This window comes from Homalodisca vitripennis, chromosome X (assembly GCF_021130785.1).
Source record: "Homalodisca vitripennis isolate AUS2020 chromosome X, UT_GWSS_2.1, whole genome shotgun sequence".
NCBI classification, from domain to species: domain Eukaryota; kingdom Metazoa; phylum Arthropoda; class Insecta; order Hemiptera; family Cicadellidae; genus Homalodisca; species Homalodisca vitripennis.
In genome coordinates, this window is record NC_060215.1 from 113,081,178 (window position 1) to 113,108,288 (window position 27,111).

The 27,111-nt window shown below is 34.2% G+C and overlaps 1 protein-coding gene across 1 annotated transcript in view; it reads left to right on the forward strand.

Annotated features, from left to right (window-relative positions):
- LOC124369795 (homeotic protein proboscipedia) overlaps nucleotides 1–27,111 on the forward strand; it is a 103,958-nt gene that overhangs the window by 19,744 nt on the left and 57,103 nt on the right. The window contains exon 2 of the mRNA XM_046827897.1: nucleotides 590–1,472. Coding sequence (XP_046683853.1) covers nucleotides 1,073–1,472 — 400 coding nt within the window. The 5' untranslated portion in view covers nucleotides 590–1,072. The remainder of the gene's footprint in view (nucleotides 1–589; nucleotides 1,473–27,111) is intronic.

The window sequence follows — 27,111 nt, forward strand, 5'->3', positions numbered from 1 at the left end:
TGTTAACTGCAACTTTCCGAATAAAATTCACTTAATAATAATTACCTTTTGTAAAAGTAACTGAATTGACTCCATTCTTTATTTCTATTCTAGGAGAATTAAGATTGAGTATTTTGGTGTATTAAACACAAACAGATGAATATATTACGTAAAGAAATAATGACTTTTATACAAATTAAATTGTTTGGAATCTGTAATCTACATTATCACTTGTTACACTCTGACCATCTATAAGTTTGTGTTTTCAAAATCAAAGTAATAGAATAATAGTGGAAATTATAAATCAATTTTAAATTATAGTTCACAATGTAGAGTTAATTTTATAGTACAAATTGCGTACGATAATTCGTACAGATATTATGACAGTATATGGGCTAGACCTGACTTAGAATTTAACGAAGACTTTGATAAAGTTGTAAACGGTGTTATCTACTCAAGGCCACATGAGTTGCACACGGAAGGAACAGCGAACAACTGTTAACATGCATGTGTGTAAATGCGTGTGTGAGAGTGAGTGTCCACGAGCGTACCTGTGTATTACAATAATCAACCAAGCACACGTATAATTACATATGTTTTGTTTGACCAGATGGCCGAGCGGTAGAGGTCGCAAACCGCAGTACCGAACCCGCAGCTGACCTGCTAGACGTGCGACGGCTGGACACCGGCTTCGACCACCGTCAGGAGCGGTGTGCAGTGTGAAGAAACAGGCCCGCGTCACTGCGTCAGTGGCCCAGTAAGCTTTGAAAGTTGAAGGCCAAAGATTCCACGCCGGAAAGCCCTTCTCGGTTAAGGAATTCTATAACTGCTTGTGCATATGTGCTAGTTGTAACCTCACATGATTGTGAAATTAGAATAACTATTTAATCGTTTCTAGTTTTCAATAACTCAAGTGCGTTCGTTGGGGTGTTCTTAAAGTGAACAGGAAAGAAGAAAAGTGTTCTGTTTTGCTAACTCGGCAAGTTAACCCGACAAGTTTACTCGCGAGACGGTTTAGTTATATTGTGTCCTCTGATATGCCCTGCTCTCCTGTGGTGTAACTGTTAACCTGGTGGACGTCGTGGCTTGGACGATGCGCGGGAAACAGCAAGGTGCCCACCTGGTAGAAGACGAGGAAGACGAGGAGGAGGAGGAGGACGGGGAAGACTTCCTGACCAACCTGAAGCCTCGGGTGGGATCTCCCCTCGACAGTGGTTGCGGAGGAGGCTTCTGGATGGCCGCGGTATCGGCGGCAGCCGGTGGCAACATGGACTCTCCCGGTCTTCTGGGTGGACCCCAAGCGGAAACCGGGTTCATCAGCAGTCAACCCTCGATGGCGGAGTTCATCCTTCCACACCATCTGGAGATGGGAGGTGGCGACCCCCTCAGTCCCCAGCAAGGATATCCTCCAGGACTCGTCGATCAGGGCGTCAATGTACAAGAGTACCCTTGGATGAAGGAGAAGAAGACCACTAGAAAGAGTAGCCAACAAGGTAGGACATTATTTTTTGCATGCAATTCTTCAACTTTTCAGAAGGTAGAGTTAGAGATAGCCAACGGAATTATAACTATTGTGTTAAATACAAACAAATTATTAAAACAATTATACTGTAAACTCATTGTAAGCCATTGCTTATAAACAAAAAATTAACAGTATATGATTGCAATAGCTTACAGTTTAGAAAAACGCACCACATTTACCCATCTTAAATGCGGTCCCTTACATTATGTAAAATTATATGACTTCTCGTACAAAAACGAGTTTCTGTTGAACTAAAAAATATATTCCATTTACCTTGAAGGGAAAATTTGTTTGCTTGTAAAAATGTGCTTTTTTCAATATTGAAGTTAACATTGTTCTTGAAAAAACTTGTTATTTCCACATGAACAAGCAAGACGATAAATGTTACACTTATTCAATACAAATTCTACAGCCAGGTCTAATTTAGTGAGGAAAATGTAACTGTTTATCTTTTATTTCACAATGGAACGATATTATTTATGACTGAGCTGTTCCTGGTTTATAAAATTCAGGCCCTTTAAACAGTTACAAGGTTGAAGCACTTCTTGGCCCGAAGCTCAATTTTGGACACAGTATTAACTTATTAAGAAATATATGTAAATTTTTGTACAACTGAACTTGTTCCGAATATTAGTAACTGAAATTACACTACTGCTAATAGTAAAAAATCAATTTTTTGTTTTATAAATTCGAATTTGTACTATAAACTAGTATGTATAACGAACTGTCATTTTCTGCTTTGTTATATTCATCAACATATACTTAAGCAATTTTCCATTCTTTGTCAACGTTTTCCAAAAGCGATTTAACTCTACTCAAAAAAACTAGTAAAAAAGATTTTTTTCAAAACCGGCGGGAAGGACCGTTCTCGAAGTTAATGTACATGATGTATTCAGTTTTCTGTGTTTAGAAATACAATACAAAATCATAATGCTTCGTCCTATTCGTACGAATCACATTATTGAATTGTTCTGGAATTGAGTTCTGGAACACGATATTCATTTCTGTAACCACTGAGCTATATACGTTGATGTTTCTATCAATGGGTAATTTTCCATAGAATTAACAACAACCCAGATACTATAACAGCAGTTGCAATATCGTTTTAATTGTTTTAAACTTATATACAAAATTATTCACCATCACAAAACACAATTATTGCAAAAAAAAATTTCCACGGAACTTTTGAAATTGGTAAATTAAAAAAGTGAACCAAACAAGTAAAACTATTAGAATTTACATTGAAATCTGGAAGTATTTTATCAAATAAATCATTTGTTTACAATCAGTTTCCTTCTAGTGAAATTGAAATATTTCGTAAAATATCCCATAACTATGGTAATTTAATAAGAGAGCTGCGTTTACAGCAAACATATCTATAAAAACTGTCCAAACCTTTATGTATTACAACATACACAATTCTTAAACTCCAAAACATTTAAGCACACATTAGATTAAGATACAAGCCAAAACTAAATTGGAATTATTAGTTCTATTGGAACATTAACATGGGTTAAATTTAAATTTGTAAAAATTTTACTGTTATTTAAAAAAAGGATAAAACTACCAAAATTTAGATGGCCTACTGACCATGGTGATGAGTGAAAAACCTATAGATCATAAATAAGATAAGATCGTAAAAACATGCCTAAAAATTTAGTACTGCATTTGAGACTATATGGTTTTGTAATGAAAAACGTTTGTATGAGGAAAACATAAAAGTAGAAAGAAAAAATTTAAAATTTGGTGTAAAGACGTGATTAAAAAGTTATTCTCTTAGTTGTATATTACACTTTCTTAATTTACTATCATTTTAAAAATAAAAGGAAAATTTGTTCGCTGTAACATTTCTGAAATAAACCCGCTGCTCTTCGAATGGGAGTAAACACCGTGACCTCCAGACAAGTTTTAAATTGTGAATTAAATTTCCTTTGTCCCAGTGGTATTGATTTTACATTAGCAGTAATAGCGCGTCGACAGGTCTCTCTCGACCCGCCCGCGCCCGCCCGCCGCCGCACCGCGCCTGCCGGTGTTCCCGGGCCGCGCGCTCTTTTCTCAGATCTTACTTGCCACCGGTCTTATGGTTTACACGGTTGTTATGACAAATCCCATAGCACCCATAGGTTATTTCCTTCTGGAGTGTTTGAGGGTGTCCTCTAAAAAATCAACATAGTGTTGAATACTTTTGTCAAAATCAACAAACCGATTTTTAAATATGTCGTGGTTTAAAATCGAGACGAAGGTTTGAAAAATAATAGAACACTTTTACCAAGCGAACCAGTGTTTTACCATTACATTTCAAATGCATAGTTTTACTATCTTTTCATACTACCACTCAAACTAACAAAGTTAACTTTAATTACATAATAATACAAAAAATTATAGAGGTTTAATTTTAAAATGTCTTTCAAAACTCACTGGCATTGAACAATTTCATCTTACTTATTAGTCAGTTAGTACTGAGTGGTAGAAATCTAGCTTTGTAACTTTAAAACTGAAATTAGGTAATTAATACCTACAAATTCATATACATATTAATTTCGAGTAAATTTTGTTTTAATATAAGATCAGCAAGATGTGACTTGGCATTCAAGGTTACTATAAAGCTTTGGATTTTTACTTTACTTTTTACTTTATTTCTCTAGAAATCACACTCCCTTCACTGTTATGAATTTATTGAAGAAAGCCATTTTACTGTTTTCAACTACATTTTATCACAGTTAAAAACCGCGTCGGAGAAAGTAATTTCAAACAGGATACTTGTATCTACAGTCAATTTTTTCCATGTTCCCTGAAAATCCCACCGATGCGATACATGTTAAAAAGTACTTGTTTTTCAGTTTTTTTTTTTTTTTTTTTTTTTTAATTGCCGAAATGTATGTTATAAGTAGCTGTAATCAACGTCTCTTCACAGCTGTTACTATAATTTTGGTACAATGCAATATAAGTTTCTTTTTAAAAATACATAAATCTTGTAACGATACTAGTTTCCTTTTGAATGCTCTCAGTTATTTTCTATATCTTTGGCATAAGAGTATATGTACTGACTAAGATGTTGGATTAATAATATTTACAAGTCACGATAAGATCGATTTGATCATTTAATTCCTTTAAAACAGTTCCTGGTGTGACACTCTTAAAAAATATACACAAACCGAAGTAAATGTAATACGGTTTATTTCAAGTCGATTGCTAACAAACCGTCATGGACCACCCTCGTCATTGACTTTCAACAAAACCCAAACATTTTTCAACCCTTATCCGTTATCCTTATCTGGATCGAGGCCACGGATAGTTTTCAGCATCCTCGACGTTCTCCTGAATCCGAGCAAGTTTCGTCACTCAAGTAGATAAATCTGTGCAAATGTCGCGCCCTTGGGCAGACGCCCACTCATTGCGCGGGACATTCGGTACAAGGTGAGAACATTGCGGTACTACACTGCGTCCTTGCGGGACCCCTACTTGCTCAATCCTCCTTCTTTACAGCAACTGGCCGTTTTGTGACATTTTTATGCTTGAATTGTATAACCACCTGGTAAATACATAACAGGTGCTTTTGTTTGTTTTATTCGTTAAGGAATTACGAAGCACATATTAATATGGACATAATAAAAACCCTTAACAACAATTAAATTAGGAAAACAAAGAAATAAAACAGAAACGTGAGCAAAAAATGTATTTATTAACGCTAACACTCTATGGTAGAAATCGTATAGTCTCTTATTTAAAATTAAGTTATTTTACAACAATCAAACATTAAATGTAACTTTATACTAAATGTAATATTATTATTTAATCCTAAATAATAATACGAATATAACATCATATCTTTTATTTTAATTTTATTCATAACCTATGTTGTTCTTTCCTACTTTCCTTGTAAACATACTAAAAATTAAATTAAATTGTAACTACTTTTATAAAAAGTATATTTAGCTAACCTACTAACGAAAGCGCATACGTTTAGTTTGAAAGTTTAAATAAAAACAAAATAAACGAGAACTTTTTTTTGAATTCATATAAAATGTACTAGTCGTAATGAAAACAGAAATCGTTATGATGAATGAAAAGATATATTTTATATTATAACTTCCTCAAACTTATTACATTGTTATCGAACGACAAACAGCAAGGACCTCTATATAATCTAAAGGTCATAGAGTTAGTGTTTTCGTTGATTAGATCACTCTCCTAGATTTCTATAAACCAATTCCGCAAACCTCGTCCCGCCAGGAGGGCGTGTTCCTGTCAGTTCTGTGAGTCGACCGACCGACCGCCCGCCGCAAAGGGCTCCACGCCGTATTAAGGCCTGCAGAAGTCATTTGTTTAACACGGAAGTGGGCAGCTTTCTCTGTCAGAAACAATAGTTTGGAAGCCGTGACGAGAAGTGAGCCCTGTGGTACTCCCTGTGGGGCCTCCGGCACACCGAGGGGCTTTTACTACTATTTACATGCACTAGTCCGAGTGTCGTATAACCGTGCATCTCTTCATGTAAATACTATGCAAGCATATAAGTAAAGTATTCACTTGGGGCGACAGAAACAATTCTTGAGCAGCACAATATGAACTATAACAACACCAGCAGAACTTAAAATCACGAACCATCACTGGGGTCTACTGAGGTTTTGAGGATTAAATATTTTCTCTAACCCTCCATCTTCTAAAGTCTATTCCTATTGCAGATAACATAGTAATGGTGGGAAAGGTTGATTTGAATCTCATTTTACCTTACGTTGACGTTAATGTTGAGCCCCGTTTCAACTTACGCTTACTGAAGCGTCTGAAATCTTAAACTGTCACAGTTTCGGTCTTACTGGATATCTTAGATGAATGAGGACTCCAGATACTCCAATGCGAAATGGAAGTAAACTATAGATCCACATATTCCTTTTATTTTACATAGTTACGATCTTCATTATTGATTTATTATCTATCCCTGTTTAAACTCAAAAGAAATGTAAGCTATTGTAACAAAGGATTGATTTGTCGTTGAAGTACGTCTGCCATGACTGTAAGAGTTTATATAATTTGAATCCCACTTGTTTCTCTCCTTAAAATACCTTACTATACTAACACCCTTAATGCAATCATCCAAAGTAAAACCTATATGATCACCATTTATCAAATAAAAGTATAACAATAAAATTAAAAATAACCTGTCAATGAATCAGAGAGATTATATCAAGTCTACATCTAAAAGATAGATTAATTTTCGAAACCTATTCTAGTATGGTTAATCAGAAACTACCTATCTTAATCACTCAGGAGCCTTTCTTAGAGTACAAGTTCAATCTACTGTACAATTCATTATCATACATGTTTTTCATTTAAAGCGAAATAATTTATTGGTTATCTAAGCGAATAAGATAGGTCTTCGCTTTAAATTAGGGTTTACTTTTGAGATGAGCCGTTGTAAAAAGGTGAGTTTGAGGTCAGTCAAAGAATAGTTAAGAGAGGAGCCTTTGAGTAATTTTGAACTGTTCATATTCATCTTCTAACTTAATTTGTAAATAAAAGCTATGGTAATCAAATTATCGGTTTTCAAGAGTTATCTAGGCATTTTTTTTAAATTTCTCGTAGCTCCTCCTTTTTAAATTCTTTGTAAAATTACATTCCTCTATTCTCCACTATATAAACGACCTTCATTTTACCCCCTATAGCATAGTTTACGTAGAGGTACGGTATAGTTATTTTGTTTAGCTAAATATTGTAAACAACTGTTGTCAGAACAGAAATTACAACGAAGTTATGCGCAAAGGGAAATTCAGCTTTACACGTATAAAACGTTGAAAGCGTTTGTATTTAAAGGAAGAGGCAGACAGTGCTGACGTGCTGCAACTTCCCATATATTATTACCGAGGCGTAGCGTCAGTCTTCGCGTTTTGTGCCAAATGAAGCGCACCGACAAAATTGTTTTGTAGTTGCGGTGATTAATGGATATTTTGACCCGAGAAGAATGGAGCACGAAGAAAGGGGCCTTGCATGACGGCCTGTTTGCTCTCAGATTTCGTGGTGTCGGTGGATCTCTTTATGTTCCTGGAACGTGAACGTGGTACGGAGCAGTGATCAGCTTAATAGGATATACTGTAATCTGTCTTTTATTCTGCGAAAATAGTATCGGCTATGGTGTGGTTACAAAATATTCCATTTTACATACTTTAGTTTGCAAATTTATTTTAACTTAAGCAGGCGTTAACTTACACGGGCGTAGGCCTATATAAAATGTTTACAAATTTAGAAGTTTGAAATCCCAATCTATTCTATTTGCACATTTTTGTTTGTCGTTTGTTTTATATATATATATATATATATATATATATATATATATATATATATAAAGTAGATAGACCTATCCCCTTTAAATCTTATTCTGCCCGCCCTTATGGGTCACTGGTCTGTGCGAGGATCTTATCAAGCAGAACAAGGGGAGGGTCGATACAGTAAAAAGTCATTGGTTCTGGTAAAAAAGTGCTATGGTCACAGACAAGATTTGAAACTGCGGTATATCTAACTCCATTTGGCCGTCGGCATCCCCAATTCCCTAGACTACCTAAATATCATTAAATACATTACCTAAATACCTAGACTACCAATTCCCTATTAAATACCTAAAGTAATCGTATTTTAATTGTAACTTAAGTTGTCGGTCTGGAGCATAAAATGAATTATGAAAATAATATAAGAAATTAGCGATGAATATTATACTTTTGTGTAAATTACCCCGATTTTCAATATACGTTTGCGCTTCCGTAGGTCTAGCAAAACCTATAAAACTCGGAACAAATCTGATTATTTAAGACGTACGACAGTGTCATGGTTGGTGAGTCAGGTCGATCGATGAGTATTAATAATTAACCGATTTACTTCTACCAGTTGAATATCACGCTCAAGTATCACAATACTGATCTATCAGCAGGGTTTGTAGGTTTAATATTTATCAATTTTAAGACAACAAGGCGTGTTGTTTAAAGAGACTGCACTTACTATTTACAATCCGATTGTACAAACAAATATCGATAACTTGCAGTTAATCAGTTGTTTACGTCACTTATATCGTAGGTTCTATTCGTACTTATCGGTTTTCATTTTTATCAAAGTTTGTGTAAATACCGGAATACCCGTTACCGTAGGCCTATGTTTCGTGTTATTTTCTTTACACCAGGCATAAATTATTTCGTGGCACAAATCATAAATCGGAAACACCCGTAATTTTGAAGAAGATGAAATATTTCCGTATTTTATCCACAAGGTACATTATATGCAAATAACAAAACAAAATTGCAAGTATATGACATAAACAGTATTTTTTATTATAATATAGTTGTTGCTGCTTACCTGCCTAACAGATACCGAATAAAAAATAACTCTGAAATGAAAGAAATTAGTCATTATTGTTCTATGTTTGATGTAAATCATAAAAGGTATTGCAATAGGGGTTTTGATCACCCGGGGCTCAATGAATTCGGTTCAATACATTTTGATGGGATTTTGTTTGACATGGAAGTGCAAATTATTACTATTACTAAACCACACTTATTCATTATCAACAAAATTTCTTTACCAACTTCTTTGGAAATGAGAATTTTTGTGCCACCGTTTGTTTACCCATAGTCAACATGTTTAAACTAGTTTACCAAAATCGCTTTTTTATGTTAAAGCCGATTAAAACTTTATTACATTTAAATTGTTTGGTAATTATTCTACTGTATACCATTATACATACTAAGATAGAATCCATTGTGATGTGGAAAACGATTAAAGGGTTTGGCAAATATTTTTCACTATGGACCGCAGAAACATAAATGACAAAAAACTTGCCAAAAACCATAATTTATTTATGTGTCTTTATATACGTCTGTTTGAACAAAGCATCCAAAGATATTTCACGTCCTTTATATTTTCAATAGCCGATGGAAAACATTTTACAGTTATCAAATTTCCATATTTAATGTCTTGCAAGTATTAAAAATATTCAGATTCATGTTAAACTATTAATTTACAGTTGAATGGTTCAATTACATTTCTCAGTACAACCACGAACCTTAAGAAATATTATTTAACTAATGAATATAGTATTTTGCCATTTGGTATTATATTCTGAGTTATGCACATAGAGCGGTGCTGTATTCTGCCGAGAGCTGGTCTAGGAGGTGGTGGTAGATTACTTATGGGCTGGCTGGTTTCGTCCAACGATGATTTGTGGACAAGATCATCCTCGATGTCCAACATTTTGTGTAACAAAGAGCCCATTGCAAGAACCAGATTGATGCAAATTGGTTTAGATGATTGAGCAATAACAACTCAATTAAGGGTATCAAACATCTGTCTTGCTGCCATCAAACTACTGTCGCTGTGTAGCGCCTTGCCATCTTAATGCCGATGCCCTATTGAATATGGCAGATATATTAAGTCTGCTTCCACTCTTTGCCAAAAAAGTGGTAAATGCCAATTAAACTAAAGTTCGGAAAATAGGCAGACATACAGCCAAAATATTGTATCTTAAACCAAAACTGACTCAAGGACATTCGTCTGAACCCAAATCATTACACTAAACCAGTATACAACAAATTTAAATTTTCAACCAGCAGCAAATCTATATGATGGGTGATTCATAAATCAAGTTCTATATGATGTATTAAAAGTATAAAATTGATATTGTAGACTATATTAAAAATATCAACGTTGTGAAAAACTCGCTTTTAAACACGGTTATTCCCTTTGTACAGTTTCAAATATTTATTTTAAGTACACATATCAGGAATGCGTTAGACTCTTCGATTATGTAAAGTAGTAAGAAATGCACTTGTCCATTTAGGTAATCCAAAGTATGCAAATCCTTGTTGTTACAAATGCCAATGACAACCCAAAAGGTGCTTGTACGATATATTGACAATTTTCACTCTACTATCCCATTATTTTTATTAACGTTTTGAATAAACTAATCAAATCGTAGCAAAGACTTCCGTACTTCGGCAGATCGTAAAGTAATTTTATACAGAGCAACCCCTTTTATCTCTAAAAATGTTTCAATCCAATTTAGACTTTTACCATTTAACGGTTTGGTAATTGTAGGCAATACTGATTTTAAAGATTTTCCTCTTTGATGTTGACGTACGTTATTAGCAAAAACCTCTGACGATTTTATCTTCATTTTCAAAATAATGAGACGTAGGAGCACATACAATGAGTGAAAAATGACCAACGACCACCGAAGTAATTACTAGACGTCCGAATAATCCCTAGTAGTCAGGTCGGTGAACGGTCGGTACCTCAAAGCCTCTTTGACTGAAGAACCGAACCTCCTTTACTGATTAATCATCACCGACTGTATTGGTCCCGGGCTCGAAATTAAGCCAATTTCCTGCTTAAACTACCTCGTCTTTTTTTCTTTCGCGCCGTCCGCTGCGCTGAGGTCAGGTCCAATTTAGCCTGATGAAGCCCGCCACAAGGTGTTCAAAAGGTTCTACACGTTTCCATGAATATTTATATGTTTAGCTTCTCCATTGAGTGCATTGTGACCTTGAGTCCTGCATCCTGTCTCTCGTGGATTCATTAATAACTTCTGACATGACGCCACTACTTCATTCTCGTCTGTCAGTGTCCGTGGTGTGGGGTCACTACAGATTGATGCTGTTGGTAATAGGATTCCCTGAAGGAGCTGCGTTACACAGGAGATCAGTGACAACCTCTTCGGAAAAGTGATATTTGTAAATGAATTCCTTACGTCAAAGAATTTCTGACATATTGAATGGATTATTAGCAGAGTTTGTAATTTTTCAACTGTCGTATCAACAAAGGACACGTTAATTGTTGGCATTATTTGTACTGTATATTGTCTACTGGGTATGAAATAATACACTATGTTTACATTTTTATTTTGTAGTTGTTTGTTGTTCTTTCACGATGGACCTAAACGACGTTACCTATAATGAAGGATACCCCAAAGGATATTAAAAATTTTAATTTCTTTCCATGAGAATGACGGGTTTTATCGAAAACTTTTAGTTTTGTTAAAACTTGAAAATCTTTATTAATAATAACCAAGTATAATTCACCACAAACTATGCACACTATATTTGCTTTCAACTGAACTATAAGAACCTACATTTTATAGTTGAACTGTCGTATATTACATTAATAAAAATAAAAACGCCATTATTGACATGGTTCTTGGTATATACCAAAATAGAAAGAACAGTACTTTATAATTAATTGAGAAGTATAATGTTCCATTACGTAACACAAAGCTCTGAAACTGCTTTATTTGACAAGGTTGTGAGAGTTTTCCTTGTTGACATAATCCATCGATGTGTCTCGCAATGCAAATTATCAGCTGTTTTCTCAACGTTCAACGTTAAGGATGATAAAAAGCTATGTTTTTGTTACATTGTCGGTGCCAAGTCTTCCTGGTTGATGTAACACACCAATTTATCCCCAAATGCTAAAAGATCAGCTGTTTGTTTCTCAATGCTACTGTTGACAAAACAGTATGTTCTTGTTATGTTGTTGATGCCAAGTTTCCTACACTCTTGTACAATTTCAAACGAACACTAAACCTTTTCTGATACAGCAACTGTAACAGACATGACAACAATACAATTTAGTAAATAGCTTAAATATTTGTTCCACTAATATCTTTTATGTACCACAATTAATGACACGTTGTTTGTTAATGTTTATTTACTCTTAGCATGACTGTAAAGATATTGATTGATTTATTTGATAGTATTTAGTCAATATAGTAGAGTAAAGTGACTAAACCCTTCTCTAAGGACAAAATATAATAGTATAAGTGTATCATTCAAAACATTTTGAAATTTAAATATTACATTTTATTTATTGCACCGGCAGTGTTATTATTTATAACTCCAAGTACTTGATTACATTTATATTAGAATACTATGTTTTATTCAAGTATAATAAATACAGTTTTGTACTTTGGGCTTTCTACATAGTGGGTCCCAACTTGCATGCACTGTTAAATTTGGCCAAAAGAATCGATAGATGAAAAACTTATTGAGGTTTAGTTTGTATAATCATTTATAATTTAAAAGCTAAGTTTTCGAGTAGGCATAACAAATAGTGAAAGATAATAAATACGTTTTTCCACAAAGGCATTGTATGATTACAGTAGTAACACACGTTTGGAATACCTTTTCTTCAGTTTCAAGCTGAGTAGCACAAGGAAAGTCTTCAAGGCGGAATAAGACCTCACAAAAGCTGTGTAAGAAGATCGAGCGAGTGTGTATGTGTACGTTGGGTGTGTGAAGGGTGCTAATACAGGCGGTTGAATACGCCGCTGTATTTAACGGATAAGATTAAGTACCTCGGGTGCTTGAATGATGCTGGAGCCGGGGGGTTGTTGCGGGCTAAATAAATAGAGACGCGGTTAACCCGTGGCAATGATGTGTAAACGCTCGCTGCGCTCTCTTCGAAGAACGATAACTCACTCAGCACCTCGCCTCTGCCGCTTGACTTCGCTACTTTGACGATTCAATTTGAATCAGCTTGGTTCATTCCCTCATTAATATATGTTATCGCTGAGAAGTTGAAGGTTTTAGTTTTGCTGATTCAAATGGATTTTGTTTAGTTCTTATTCGCCAAATCCATAAAAAGTTAAGATCTTTTATTTGCACAACGAGGTTCTGTTTTGGTGGATATCGTAGGTAAACTATAGACTTATATTTAATTCCTTACTTTACACTAAAGGTCAAGTTGCGTCGTAATTCCGCAAGCAACCCTTTTTTATTCCTCGCTTAAATTAAATGATCTTAATTTTATTCTTAAAGTATAGATATATTTTTTGGGGTTGGCTTAGACACTATTCTTGACACAGGAATTAGGGATTTCTCGAATAATCTCGTCTTTCAATAACCATAGCGCTTGCAGTTTTATGAACAACTGAATTTAACGAAACGTATAAAAAAGAACTAGGTGTGTGATAGGTTTATTCGTAGTATAAAAACTATAAAATCAATGATATATTGAAAAATACCATTAACGTGTAAAATGACATATTTATGAAAGTAAAATCATGATTTATTTTAAATAACCATGATTTTGAGTTTGTATTTAATTTTATATTCTAAATAATTTTTTTAACATCATATCATAAATTAATAAAAAAGGAGTTAAATTTACAGAAAACACATTTTTTACTTTAGTGTAAAGCTTGTTAGAAATAGGAAACGGTTCAAATCTGGAAGTTGCTTGGTTTGAAAATACGCACCTGGTACTTAGCGTTTGAAACTTTGTAATAAATATAATTTAATTTTTTTTTTAAATGTGAGCTTTTTGAGCAAAAATACTGCCTTGAAAAACTTATTAAGCTGCACATTGAAATCATCCTGGATAGTTCTGGTTATAAATATGAAAAGAAAAAATTACTGTATTTTCACAACTGCAGTCAATGTGACGTTTTCCTACAATCCTGCAAAATAAATAAATGAGTTTCGTTAAAATCAAAGTGGTTGGATTGTAATGATGTATACACCTATCCATACTGTGTTTGAGATGATTTAAATATATATATATATATATATATATATATGTGTGTGTGTGTGTGTGTGTGTGTGTGTGTGTGTGTGTGTGTGTGTGTGTGTGTGTGTGTGTTCAAATTAGGAATCCAACCTCTTAGTTACTGATTTTAGCACACCTTATATTTATAAATTCATGAACACGCTTTTTTAATGTTGTCAATGTATGGTTAGTGACAAAAAAATTTATTTCCAACTTATAGGAAAATAATTTCTTCTCTCAAAGGAGTTCTGAGGTTATATGAAATACCCAGTATAATGAATATTAAAATGTTTGGATATTTTCTGTTCATTCACTACTTCCACATTCTATCCCGATTTCGTTTATCGACTACCAAATTAATTTCATTACATTTCCAGACAATTTGACTTACTAAAAAAACCATTAAAATACAAAATAATTAAGCATAACAAAGCATATATTGATATGGTAACAAAAAAATTACTATCTATGTGAAAATAATTATTGGCTTTATAATCTTTGCAACTGAGTAAAATGTTTTCTTCTCTAAACGAGCCTTCAGATTGACCACATCACTGCTTATCACGTTGCTACAGGACTAATCAGGAGCTCTGCTTATCAGTTACAAAATGGATTACAAAGCAAAACACAACATTGCCTAAGTACACTGCTTGCCAAATTATACGTTGCTATTTATTAACGGAAAAGGACCAAATGTTTTAATATTATAGCTATTGGGGGCATAAGACAATGATAGTACGTTCGCTCGCGATTAATTTCAGGCACGTTTTATGTAACACCTTTTAGAGTTAGTATTATTATGTTGTAGTATAATAAATTTTATTGAATAGAGGCATAAGAACTTTACAAAGATTAAAAAAATTAAAAATTAATAACGATATTAGAAACTAAATAATGCAAGTTCTGGATAGCTTTGGTATCTTGAATAAGAAAAGTCATGAATGAAATTGACAAAGGAATTTAATACAGAACAGCTTAAAATATTACTTAGATTAAAATTAGACAATTGTGTTTTCCATTTACTCAAATGTTGATTGTTGTGTTGATTTAATAAGATTTTATTATGCAACTAACATTCAATAGTTAAATTTTCAATGAATCTGAAACGGTTATCGCACTGTAAAATATATACTACCCACTTTGTGAGTTAGTAAGTCGTGTAATATGTTTTTGTCTCCTCCGCCCTAGCTGTGTCGACATATGAAGCCTACTCTGAATTAACCCTTCAACACCCTTCTTTGCCACGTCACTGTAACCCTTAACACTTTACTTTGTCTTTCAGTACGATGAATGAACTCCTCTATGGACTTAAATTAGTCCTGTTTTGATATTAGAATGCTGTTAAAAAAAAATGGGGGTAGAATTGGTGTAATTGTAAAAACTCTAGTTGCAGTATATAACGTTCAACAATCATTATTGGTAGAATATGAAATGTTATAAAGTTGTTCTTCATGTTGCCAATTTATTTACCATTTAAATATACATTTATATTTCGCTCAACATTTGCCATTATCATTAGCTAGATTGAATTGGCCTTTTACACCAAATTATATCAATTGTCAATAAATGGCAATTAATTAACAATTTAGTATAACGTGTTATATTGAGACCATAGACATCACGTATATTACGTAACAAAATATGTTACTGAATAGCTGGGTAAAAAACATAACAAACCGCAGCTCTTCTTGCACAGTATATGGTGCAATATTAAATGCGCGACCTCTTTTGTATGGTAAATTTGGATAATAAGTATCTCACAATGTCTAGGTCTAGGCGTCTAGGTGGTTCATAGATCTGATACCCGCATGAACTTTAAATACGAGATGTGATTTTCAGGTCTACACGTCTTATCACGAACACAATACTTCCATCAGTAGCTGTCTGTCTGTCTATTCGTCAGAGCGTTGTCTGTTGATAGTGAGATCCTAAAGACCTGAAACTTGGTACATATGTTTTATTTAGTCCAAGAAAGAACTTTATTTAAGATCATTTAAGGTTAAATGTTGTTAACATTAATTAATTTTCAACATTAAGTTATAGTTTGGCGAAGTCACTTATGCGTGAAAAGGTTCGTTACGTTATTGCTGGGTCATTGTATACTTCGTTTTTTGGTTCATCCTACTTAAATGAATCCTTAAACGGGACTTGAGCCTATGAAGATAATAAAACTAAAAATAAAATTTGGCTTTCAATACAAAATATACACAATTCTATTCGAAGTTCAATGTAAGTTAGACTTACTTAGTCACGTCATTCGTATGTTCTTCTTTTTTTGTAAAAATGTGTGCTCCTGTATATTTTCTTTGTAATTATTTCATTGCATTTGGACTATAAAGGATGAGGCAAATAAAATTGTTAGTGATACATACCCCGGGCATGGTGTTATATTTTAAACATAAACATATACACTCTAAAAGCGCGGTGATCAATCAGGAGAGTAAAGTACTCGTATATTCCTTCTGCTTCTCCGTGGTAGTTGTAAAGTCTCAGTAAGGGTAGTTATGGAGAGGGAACTAACTCCAGGAAAGTTGAGAACGAAAATGTGCAGTGCAGGAAGTTAAGTCGGATCTGCTCTCATTAGGAGATAAGGCGTGTGAAGAGTCCGTATGTCTGTCTGTCTGTCGATTATTCACCAGAGAGCTGTGCTGTATCGCCAGTCGTTAGCCTTAAACACTCTTACACTTCTTATGTCCATCCCTCCCTCTTCATCCCTAGAGCCCTCTTTATCAATAACCTTGTAGAGCAAGCGCTTCCCCGCTACTCGCTCTGTCGTTCTGATAATGTCTCTTGGAAACAGCGATAAAGCCAGGTGCCTGTGGTGGTCGATCTTGTTCCTTAGTAAAAAGCTAATTCAGCAAATAACTGATAATTTTACCATCAATAAATCTTTTTTGTATTTTACAGATTATTATCACTTGTGGGACTTTTGTTTAACAAATGGAATCCAAATAATAATAACTCCAATATTTACAACTTCATTCATGTTTTTTTTATAGTGCTAGATATCCTGTGATTTACCCACAGTGCTTTTTATGTGATAGCTCAGTATATATCCCAGATAACCACAGTATCATAATTAATTAATTATTAAAATGGCTCTATTTTTGTGTTAATAGTAAGTTATAATGTAATGATTAATAGTTAAATAATAAATGGTCAGGGTGCACTAAGTATTGTTGACTGATAACGCATGTTACAATATAAGAACGAACTGATTACGAGTAGATTAGTGAGTAAGTTGTATAACAACTTACATATTCATACGGTTTCACTGTATAGTAATCTACGATAGTAATATTTAAGAAATATTTGTTTTCGTTATCAATCGAGAAAGATGGGGTATTGAAGGCACGGTGTTATCGATTTATTTAGGCGTTATCAATTCATTTGTTATATATTAACAAGGGACATTCCGTATCTCTCACAGGTCTTTCACTGCTATATTTTGTTAATCGTATTAGTCGCTTGTAAAAACAAAATTACAGTTTTTACAAGTCTGTAGGTAAATCTTAGATTTGTTGAGCTTTGCATTTTTCATGAGTAATGAATGAAAACGTGAAATGCTAAATGCCTTAAACATTATTTAAAGCTATTACTAAAGTTTCTTAATTTCTGACTTAAAAGATAATAAAGTCTGTACAATTTTTAAAGTAACGAAATAACACCTGTTTGGCTTTTACTGATTATATTAGAGATCGATATGTCTAATAGGTGAAACAATTTTATTCAGGTCCACACGAAGGGTGGATCTGGATTACAGATCGACTGAATTCTCTTTACCAAGCATGGCCTGATCCAATGCCGTCTTGACAAGATTAAACGAATCAACCCCCAAATAATTGTATTATATTTTACTTATTCTAAACTCTAGAAGGTAATCAGAGTCCAGCGGGGCAGAGCCTCGGGTAGATGGCAGATCACATCTGTCCGCCGCGTTGCTTCCGCTAAGTCTACCGCCGCGACGCCCCAGCCCCAGCCCCAGCAGCCCCAGGGTGACGACAGCCACTGGTCATTAGCACCCTTAAACACTTGATGTGAGGTATCCGTCGTTCCCCACGCTACACCATTTGTCAATATCTTCTCCTCGGCCGCCTGCCTCTCAAGGGCTGTAATTGCTAATCTTTTATTTGTATCTGCAATTATCTGCAACGTTCACAATGTAAACTTCTTATCAATGATACAAATCGATACTATGGAATATCTCAGGGCCAGACAGAACATAACTAAAGTATTTACTAAACTAATTACAAATTTGTTTCCGGATTAGTTAAGATGCTGGGTAACAGTAGTAGTTGCATGTCCTGACTAATCTAACTTCTGTCAAATCTGACTGTAACCTTTCTGCTGTTTTAATCTTTTGACACATAAATCAAAAGATTTCTTCCTTGGACTAAAAGAAATCTCGTTGCCAAGTTTTAAGTCTATCACACTTTCCCATCGATATTTATCGCAGAGATTGGCAATAAGGCTCAAACACCAATAGTCTTCACCATAGTCACAATAAAATGCGGGGGACGAAAGCACATATCTAGTAGATTTCCCGAAAGATAAACAAACCTGAGTGAGTGTAAGCGAGTAAAAATAGAATAGCAAAAGTAATGAGATTAGAGCTCTCGCCTAAAATACTTACTTCTATTCCCACCGACTTCCACACGTGGAGAGGTGGATGGATTACATAACCCCGTGCAAGCATTGGTACTCATTTTGTTCCATTTACTAAAGTTGTTAAGTTCAACAAAGCTGCCACGAAAATGGTCCAAGTTAACCAAGCTTTTGACCCCATTAATCTTGTACTACCGAGGATAATCTTATTGGTATTGCATTGTACTTCTAAGAAAAAGCCAAGTGTGATGAACTGTTGCCTCCGAGCATGGTCACTTTTGCTGGATGCAGAACAATTAATGAAGGTGTATCCTATTGACACTGAATTTCAATAAGGAGCAGGTAGTCGTCTCTTTTAGAGAACAGCTTACGACACCCTTCTTCAGTGCCAAACAACTGTTCCTATTCCAGGATCCTCCAAGTATCTGAAAGGTGCTCACACCGTTAATAGTACATACGGTTTCATGAAGTTTGATTCAATATTGACGTGTAATACATTTTTCAGTCCATAGTGATAGGATTCAAAGTTATGCAAGGTTATTAAGCTATTTAGACAAATAATATGACTAAAAAAGCACCAAAAAGAAAAGCTGTAACGAATAACACGATTTTTTACCTCTAATATATGGATATCACTGAAACCTTGGCTTGTTATTGGTCCGTTTGGTTGGCAGTTATGGGATGTTGACACTTTCTAGAAAAGAATGTTGTTAAACATTGTTGACAGCTCTAGCTATACAACATTCGTTCTTATCCTTGGTTTGCTCTCCAAAGACAGTTTTTCCTGATTGACTAAATTATTCTTATTCAGGCTTGCATTGCAGTGATCGGCGAGTATTTGACAATGGTGCCCAGTTTGTGCTTTTGAGTAAATTCATGACTATTTATAATCAAACTATATAACGATTGTTTGGTTAGTCCTCCAACGGGCCTGGTTTCAAATGTTTATGTACCCTGGATTGGATGTAACTTCTTGGTATATAGAGGAGTAATCCTAACTCTTAAGCTTCTTAACTCATGAATTCAAGGGATATTGTGCCATTAACAAGTTTCATTCAACTACTTTACTGTCCGGCCGGTAATCCTCCAAGAAACCAAGTAATTGTGCAAGAAACTGCAAAAAACACAATTAACTCATTATCACCCAAATGTAGGTATGTAGCATACTTATTTTGCGATACGGATAACGTTATTTGTTGGACCAGTGACCTGCTGCTTGGCAATTCCCACATTTCCCACCCTATTTTCCCCTGTATAACCGTGTTCATCAATTCTATAATCTGTAAGGTGTATGTGGGTGTAGCAGAATTATCTGTAGTTTCTCGACAAACAGTGTTTTATAACAATTTTGATGACGTACATGTCATTTTTAAATTCGACTGTGTTGAAAGTTTATAAGAAAGTTATCCAGCTGTCAATAATGTTTGTTCTGACAAGCACAGAAATCATGAACGTTTTATTGTGAGCTTGACAGAAGAAGTTAATAACGTTCTAATATTGAGGTTTAAACACTAAAATATATAAGAGCATGCTCCATCATCGGAATTGTTCTCCAATACAATGTTCTTTTTCAAGTCACCAAGAATAGTTAAACATGAAAAATAATTTACTACACCCACTCATATGGAACCTTTAATATTGTTTGCGACCATGATAGGCCTAAGTAATTTTTTAATTAAAATATCCCGTTTTTGAGGAATTTCAATAGGAATAAAAAACACAAATTAAGTGAAAAAACAGCAATAAGTGAATAACTTACATGTTATGATAACGGTAAGTGTACCTACTTGATACTACAAATATAAATATATATTTACACCTGTTTATAGTTTGTTTGTCTCGTACAATGGTAGTACTAGGTTGTGCGATGTGTGCCGGTCGTGTACGAGGTATCGTACACCGCTGCGGTTGACAGCCGGTGTGCCGAGGCCACCTCCCTTCGCTGACAAGTGACGGAGTAGACAGAGCTCAGACCTATCATTACTAGCCATCTATCCGCATCGTGACAAAACTCTATTACCTGCATATCGTTGATCGATAGACCGTCCATTACACAGTCGCCACACGGCCGCGACCGCTGCTCGGCCTTCTACCGTACACCAGGGATCTTTTACGCTACGATCCGCTTCGGTTGATAAATTTCAATATTACTATATCGACCAGAAAGATTAATCAGCGACAATATCTAGTCAACGCGTACGTCTCTCAGAGAGTCGTGGATTGCCAGAATCGTTGCTCCCTGTGTGGTAACCACCAGAGAGAATGCAGATAAAGGACGCCATCACGTCATCCCGCTTTCACTCTGAAACGTCTTCTGCGCAGAACCGGGCTCCTAAGCGTTCGCACGATACTGTACGATAGTGCGCGATGTCTACTGCATTGCTGCAACATGCGCACGAGATGGAAGGAAACAAAAATTCTAATTAATAAAAGACTCACATAAATAACTTGTAACAGCAGCAGTTGTTGAGATATCTTCAATATTTTGGGTTGTAGCAGTCGAAGGGAATTTTTAACCACGCATTAACGTAAACGTAATTTTTCCAACAAATATGTAAAGATACAATTGGTAAAAAAGAATGTTACTAAGAGTCTTTGCACCCATCACTGGACAAACACTTGCCCAAATCAACATTTTTAAAATGAACTGAAGTAGTACTGAGTTATAATTTGGTGCTGATACCAGTCACCGGACGTAAATAAATCAAATGATTACATTCTGCATTATACTTTAAGTAACATTTTTTGAATTGCGTTGTATATACTTGAGAAATGTCGTCAGAAAGAGAAATAGAGTGAACAAATTATTATTTATATTATTATTTATTACCATAATCCTGTAAATAATCAATAAACTTAAAATAAAAATTCAAAAAGATCGAAAGAATTACAAATTAGACCACTGTTCAGTTAATTAACATCCGTGTAATAAATAATCCAAAAATGTCTGATTGGGATTCAAAAATGCCCGACGAATTGTGTAGAACATAGTATTAAAACATATATTATTGATATCAAAATACTTTCACATAAATCTCGTGAGACATCTCATACATAAAATTTGTTTTTTAAATCGTTAGACTGAACGGAAATTCTATGGCTCATTTACATTCCATACATAACGGAAAAATTTCATTGCCTACGGATTCCTACTATGGGCTGAAATGAAAAAAGTCCGTAGTGGAAATCTTAAATATAAGTAATATTTAAGCATCGTACAATTTCAAAGTTTAAAATTAAAGAAAACACTATAGTAAGAAAAATCTATGTTAAAGAAAAAGTAGCGATTTTTTACAGTTTTTCACGTGTGCAACATGAAATTACATGTATACGTTACATAAGATACATACTACAAAATTATCTATTAATTACATATAAACTATCAAGTTTATACGTATATCTTCGGTTTTTGACGTGACAACGTCTTAAATTAGGTTGCGGCTCGGAGTCACTCATGAAAAAGTGTAACGCCCGGTAACGTTACGATGCCCGTCCAGTGGGGTCCGCCGCACGGGATCCGCACGGGATAAAGCAGATAACTGTGGGTCCGCCGCACGGGATAAAGCAGATAACTATGTTTATTCGTGAAAATGTGGAGTGCTTAGATTCGTCATTTACAACAACTACAACAATAAAGGTAAATAATTGTACACTGATATTTCATTATCGTAAACTATGATTGATTGATTAATTGTTAGATTGACACAAAAGTTGAGAAACTGAGTTTATAGGTTATGTCATACTATTGACAAAATGTTGATAGTGTTAAGTAAATTATTAGTTTAAATCACTCTGCAATCAATCGTAATTCAGTCGATTGAGAAGAAACAGCGCGTATTGCTAGTCAAACATTTAAAATAACAAATTATAACCTCTAACCTGTCATAACAGTGCGACCAAACAAACGAACTAAACCGACCAATCACCACGCGCGGAGTTAGAATTTAACTGTGTTTAGCAAGAATTTCAAATTCCAATTTTAGTAAATGTTTTATTCAACTTTACCATTTACAATAACAAATTTTAATTAATTTCAAATTATGTACAATGTTTTATTAAACAAAATATATTTCTATAGTTAAAATTTGTGCAATTCTTATTTTCATTCAATTCCTTGTTCCTATTGTGCAATTTAATAATATTCATATCAATAAATATTCTACCGAGAAAAAGACGTTGTCACGTAAAATCTTCGCCCGTAAAACCGACTTTACAGGCAACCATAATTTTTTTTTCTACTTCTTTATTATGCAACTTTCAAATATTTATTGACAATATCGCTCTTCGAGTGTTTTAAGTTTATATACGATTATAAGGCATTATACAGGATTAGTATATATTGAGAAGTAAAATATGATAAGAAAAGTAACATTTATATACCCTGTTACAATTTATAATTTTTTTATTTCTTGTTAACCTCACTCTCCATTTTTGAGCAGCTTAAATGTACTAAATAGGTACCCGAGGGAGTTTAGTATTACGTAACAATTTAAAGTTTGTTTATAATTATGTCATCATCATAATTGACTGAAACTCGCCTTATTAATGTTTAAAAACTGGCAACATTGTCCTTCCATATGGTAAACCGTGATCGCTTTGATATACAAAACCGAAGTTTTAAAGCAAAAATTACCTATACTTATAATAAGTTGGCTTTCAATAAAGATTAATCGTTACAGATAACGAACGTTAGTTACGTTAGTGTGAACTTTTGTGTACAGTAACTCGCAAAGTGACTTGTCAAGTTAAGTCCATAAATCGGCTCTTCTAAATTAATTAAAACATGCTCTTCTAATTTTACCTCGGTGAGGTATCCAAAATTTATTCCCCAGTCCAAATTGGAGCTCTCAGTATAATCCAGTGATATAATCATCTTAGTCAATTTAATTAAGCAAAGGTCTTATCGGGAAAGTAACTTAAATTAATCTTACTTTGGGCGAAATATTGAAAGCGATAAGTCCAGACAAAGAAGTGGCAAAATGTGGCCACCACTTTCAAGAAGATTCCAAGGAGTTTAAAGAAGACGGTGTTCGAATCCCGTCGCAAATTAGAGATAGCTTCCCGCGTAATCCACAGGGATAATTCCCTCACCCTCCCACCACCCCCTACCCTGCACTTCCACAAGCGCACTTCCTTTTATCTATGCCAAAATAAAAAGTCCACCGAGTTGTTCCAGGCTTTTCTCGGAGTATTTTACATACTGAAGATAAATCTACTGAGCTCCTTTTAGACCAACTTTCTGCTGGAATTCCGCAGGAATCTGTAAAATTTATTTTATACGTTATCTACACTTAGCTAGAACAATAGCTCTATCAATACTGTTATTTTCCTTACAATCATAGATATTATTTGATTTTTTCGCCGAAATTTCAATTCAATACAGCCCCTAATTTCAATTTTTTCAGTATAAATCCATGTAAATCTTAAAAAAAGAATAAACAATACATAAATATATTAGGCTATTATTTAATGACTATAATTTTAAAAATCCATAAACTTACTTTGAACTTACGAATAAATCACAAAAGCCCAGTAATTAGATATTTGGTGTAATTTATATAATAACCCTCAAACTGTAAAACTAATCCATATTGTATATTAATTATGTATAAATTCATAACCTTTTAATATTTAATATAAATTAATTAAATACAAGGAAATTGTTTTATAAATTGCACTATATGTAGATAAAGAACATGCTAGAACAATTACAAATATATTTAATAGGATCATTGTGCAATAAGACAATGCGTATAAATGTGTGACGATGAAAAAACATTTAAGTAGTTATATTTTGCAATAAAATCGTAATTAATTTCGACAAGAAATGCAAAAAGGTGAAAACGTAATAAAACACCACATCTTAAGAAAACAACTTCATCCGTCTCTCTCTCCCAACAAGAACCAAAACTCTATTCATTTCCGAACCAATTACTGAACTAAAAAAGCCTAGAACACATTATCGATCATTTTAATCGGTTTTGTTTCGCACGAAGCCGAGCGGGCGGGTTTTGATTTTTAATTACCTCAGGGCTGCCAGAGGAGCTGTCATACATTGGTCACACACCGTCTACCAATTATTGGTTGTGCTATTAATAGAGAGAATCCATCACCTTCACCTTCACGCGGCCCGCCTTCTCGTCATCCTTCACGGGAACCGCCTCCATCCTCCTTCCTCCAGCAACCTTCAACACAAGGAGGCCTTTCGGCCAACATGTCACGGATTGACGTCATGGTCCAATTGGTCAGGATTAGAGAAAAAGACTACACATTACTGGACAACCCATAAAGAAGCTTCATGAGTCTTCGTTTATTGGCGTTTCTATGAAGCGATTGTACTGTTCCAGAAGTGCTGGTGGTGATGTATTCCAATATAATTCGTTATTCTTTTTAAATTTGTTGCTGACGATGGAAGGTTTGAAAGGATAAGATGATTTCGGACATTTGCCATCGTTGTAGGATATACGAAGTATAACACAACGTTTCCAGGATTGGAATCTATCCTCTTCGTGAGGTGGGCTAGGTATTAATACAGACAAAAATATAGAACAAAATAAAGTAAAGAAGAAAAGGGTTCAAACATACCTAAAAGCTGCTTGGAGTCCAGTCCAGCCGTTGCGTTATACCTTTTATAACCTATAACGGTGGCAAATGTCTGAAATCCTGTTATAATTCGTTAGCTGTCGAAACAGAATAATATGAACATATGGATTCTACAGCTATACAAGTCAAATGATTCCAATATGATATTTTAAGAAAATCTTGGTAGGGTATTTTGGAATCAATCAAATTCCAAGCAAATGGTCAACAGTTATAATTTTGTTTGGATCCAAGTAGTAACAAAAATAGATAAGACAATTTTTTATCTTACAATTTTACTAAATCTATTTTAAAGAAATAATTGTGTTTTAGTTCTTGATATTAAATTTTAACAGAGAGAAATACTAAATATGCCTTATATTATCAGTAAAAGGAGAATAAATTAAGATCATATATTTTAGTCAATAAACACTCTCATAATTGAACTCTACATCAACGAAAGTCATCACTTATTGATATTTTAGAAGTCATTGGAAACATCAAAAAGGGTTTAAAATCATTAAACCCTTTAAATACTATTTGTATAATAATAATATAATATAATAATTATTAATCTTAAGGTTTATGAATAAAAGCCGTTAAACAAACAGCTATTCTAGATTTCAAAAATTATCAAACTCTTAATAAATAAATATATAAATGTAGTTCGACTCTTGATTATTGGTGTGTTGCCACCTACTTGAGCAGTTGAGTAAGAAAATAACTTTACAATAGTTTGTATCCTGCGAGCCTAAAACCATGTTTTATTTCTTAGCTGTGCCTCCTAAGGTTTCAAGAGAGAAAGCAGTAATGCCCCTTCTTTATTGAATAAAATCTAGTTTAAGCCTCTTTACAAAATCTTCCACCTTACAGTCTCTATCCGTTGCGTATACAAAATCATAGTCCTAAAATTTCACCTGATTTGTCAATAGCCTGAGTCATTGTTTCGGTAGTTCAATATTCACGTTTAACATTTCATCCATACAATTGAATCATCTAAGAGCCAATAATCAAGGGATATGACCAAGAACCATGCTGAGAGCGGTCTTTCAAACATTACATCCTAAAGAACAATAATAGATTAAAGCGTCACGTAGAAACATCGACTATCAAAAAAACTAGTTTGATTTATTACTCATACACAATGATTGAGTATCACCATTGATATTTCCCATTATATTGTTGGAAGTTAATACAAAAGGAAGACTTGATGGTTAAAACTCTTCATAAGAAAGCTCTTGAATTGAGTTTTAATACAGTTTTTATTTCATTAGCCAATTTCCTCTTTTGAAAACCACCCATAACTCAAGATTAAACGAATTCGTGGTCAGATTTTAGTGTTTCTTATAACTTCCCTTCCCCTTTAAGTCGAGGCCGGGCGGAAGGATGTCCCCTTTGGGAGCTAAATGTGCATCTCACTGATTGATGCTTCAAAGGCGGGTCAGACCAAGTAGATATCTCCAGGGTATCATCCCGGTTCTGCGTCTTAATTTTGAAGCGGTTATTTATTTTACTTAAGAGTTGCAGTAGTACTGCTTCCCACGTGCCTGTTATATTTGTACATTTTATATATCACAAAAATTATTACTTATTCACAGCCAAAATTAAATTAAATTAAACCACAGTTTATGATTAGTCATCTTACGAGTATATACGGACCAACAAAACCCGAATTGCCATTCTTAGCATGTGTACATTACTTCTTGTATGTAAATAAAAAATAATTGACGGATTGTACCTGTATTTAACAGATTAGTATTTTAGAAAGTAAGAGGTTCACTTTAAAAATATTAGATAAACAATTTTAGGTTCTTTTTTATAAATTGCAGCCCAGAACCCACTGTTTAAAACTATGTATTTAAGTTTCTAAGGTTTGGAAGCGTGTCAAAATATATGTGTTTGACTTG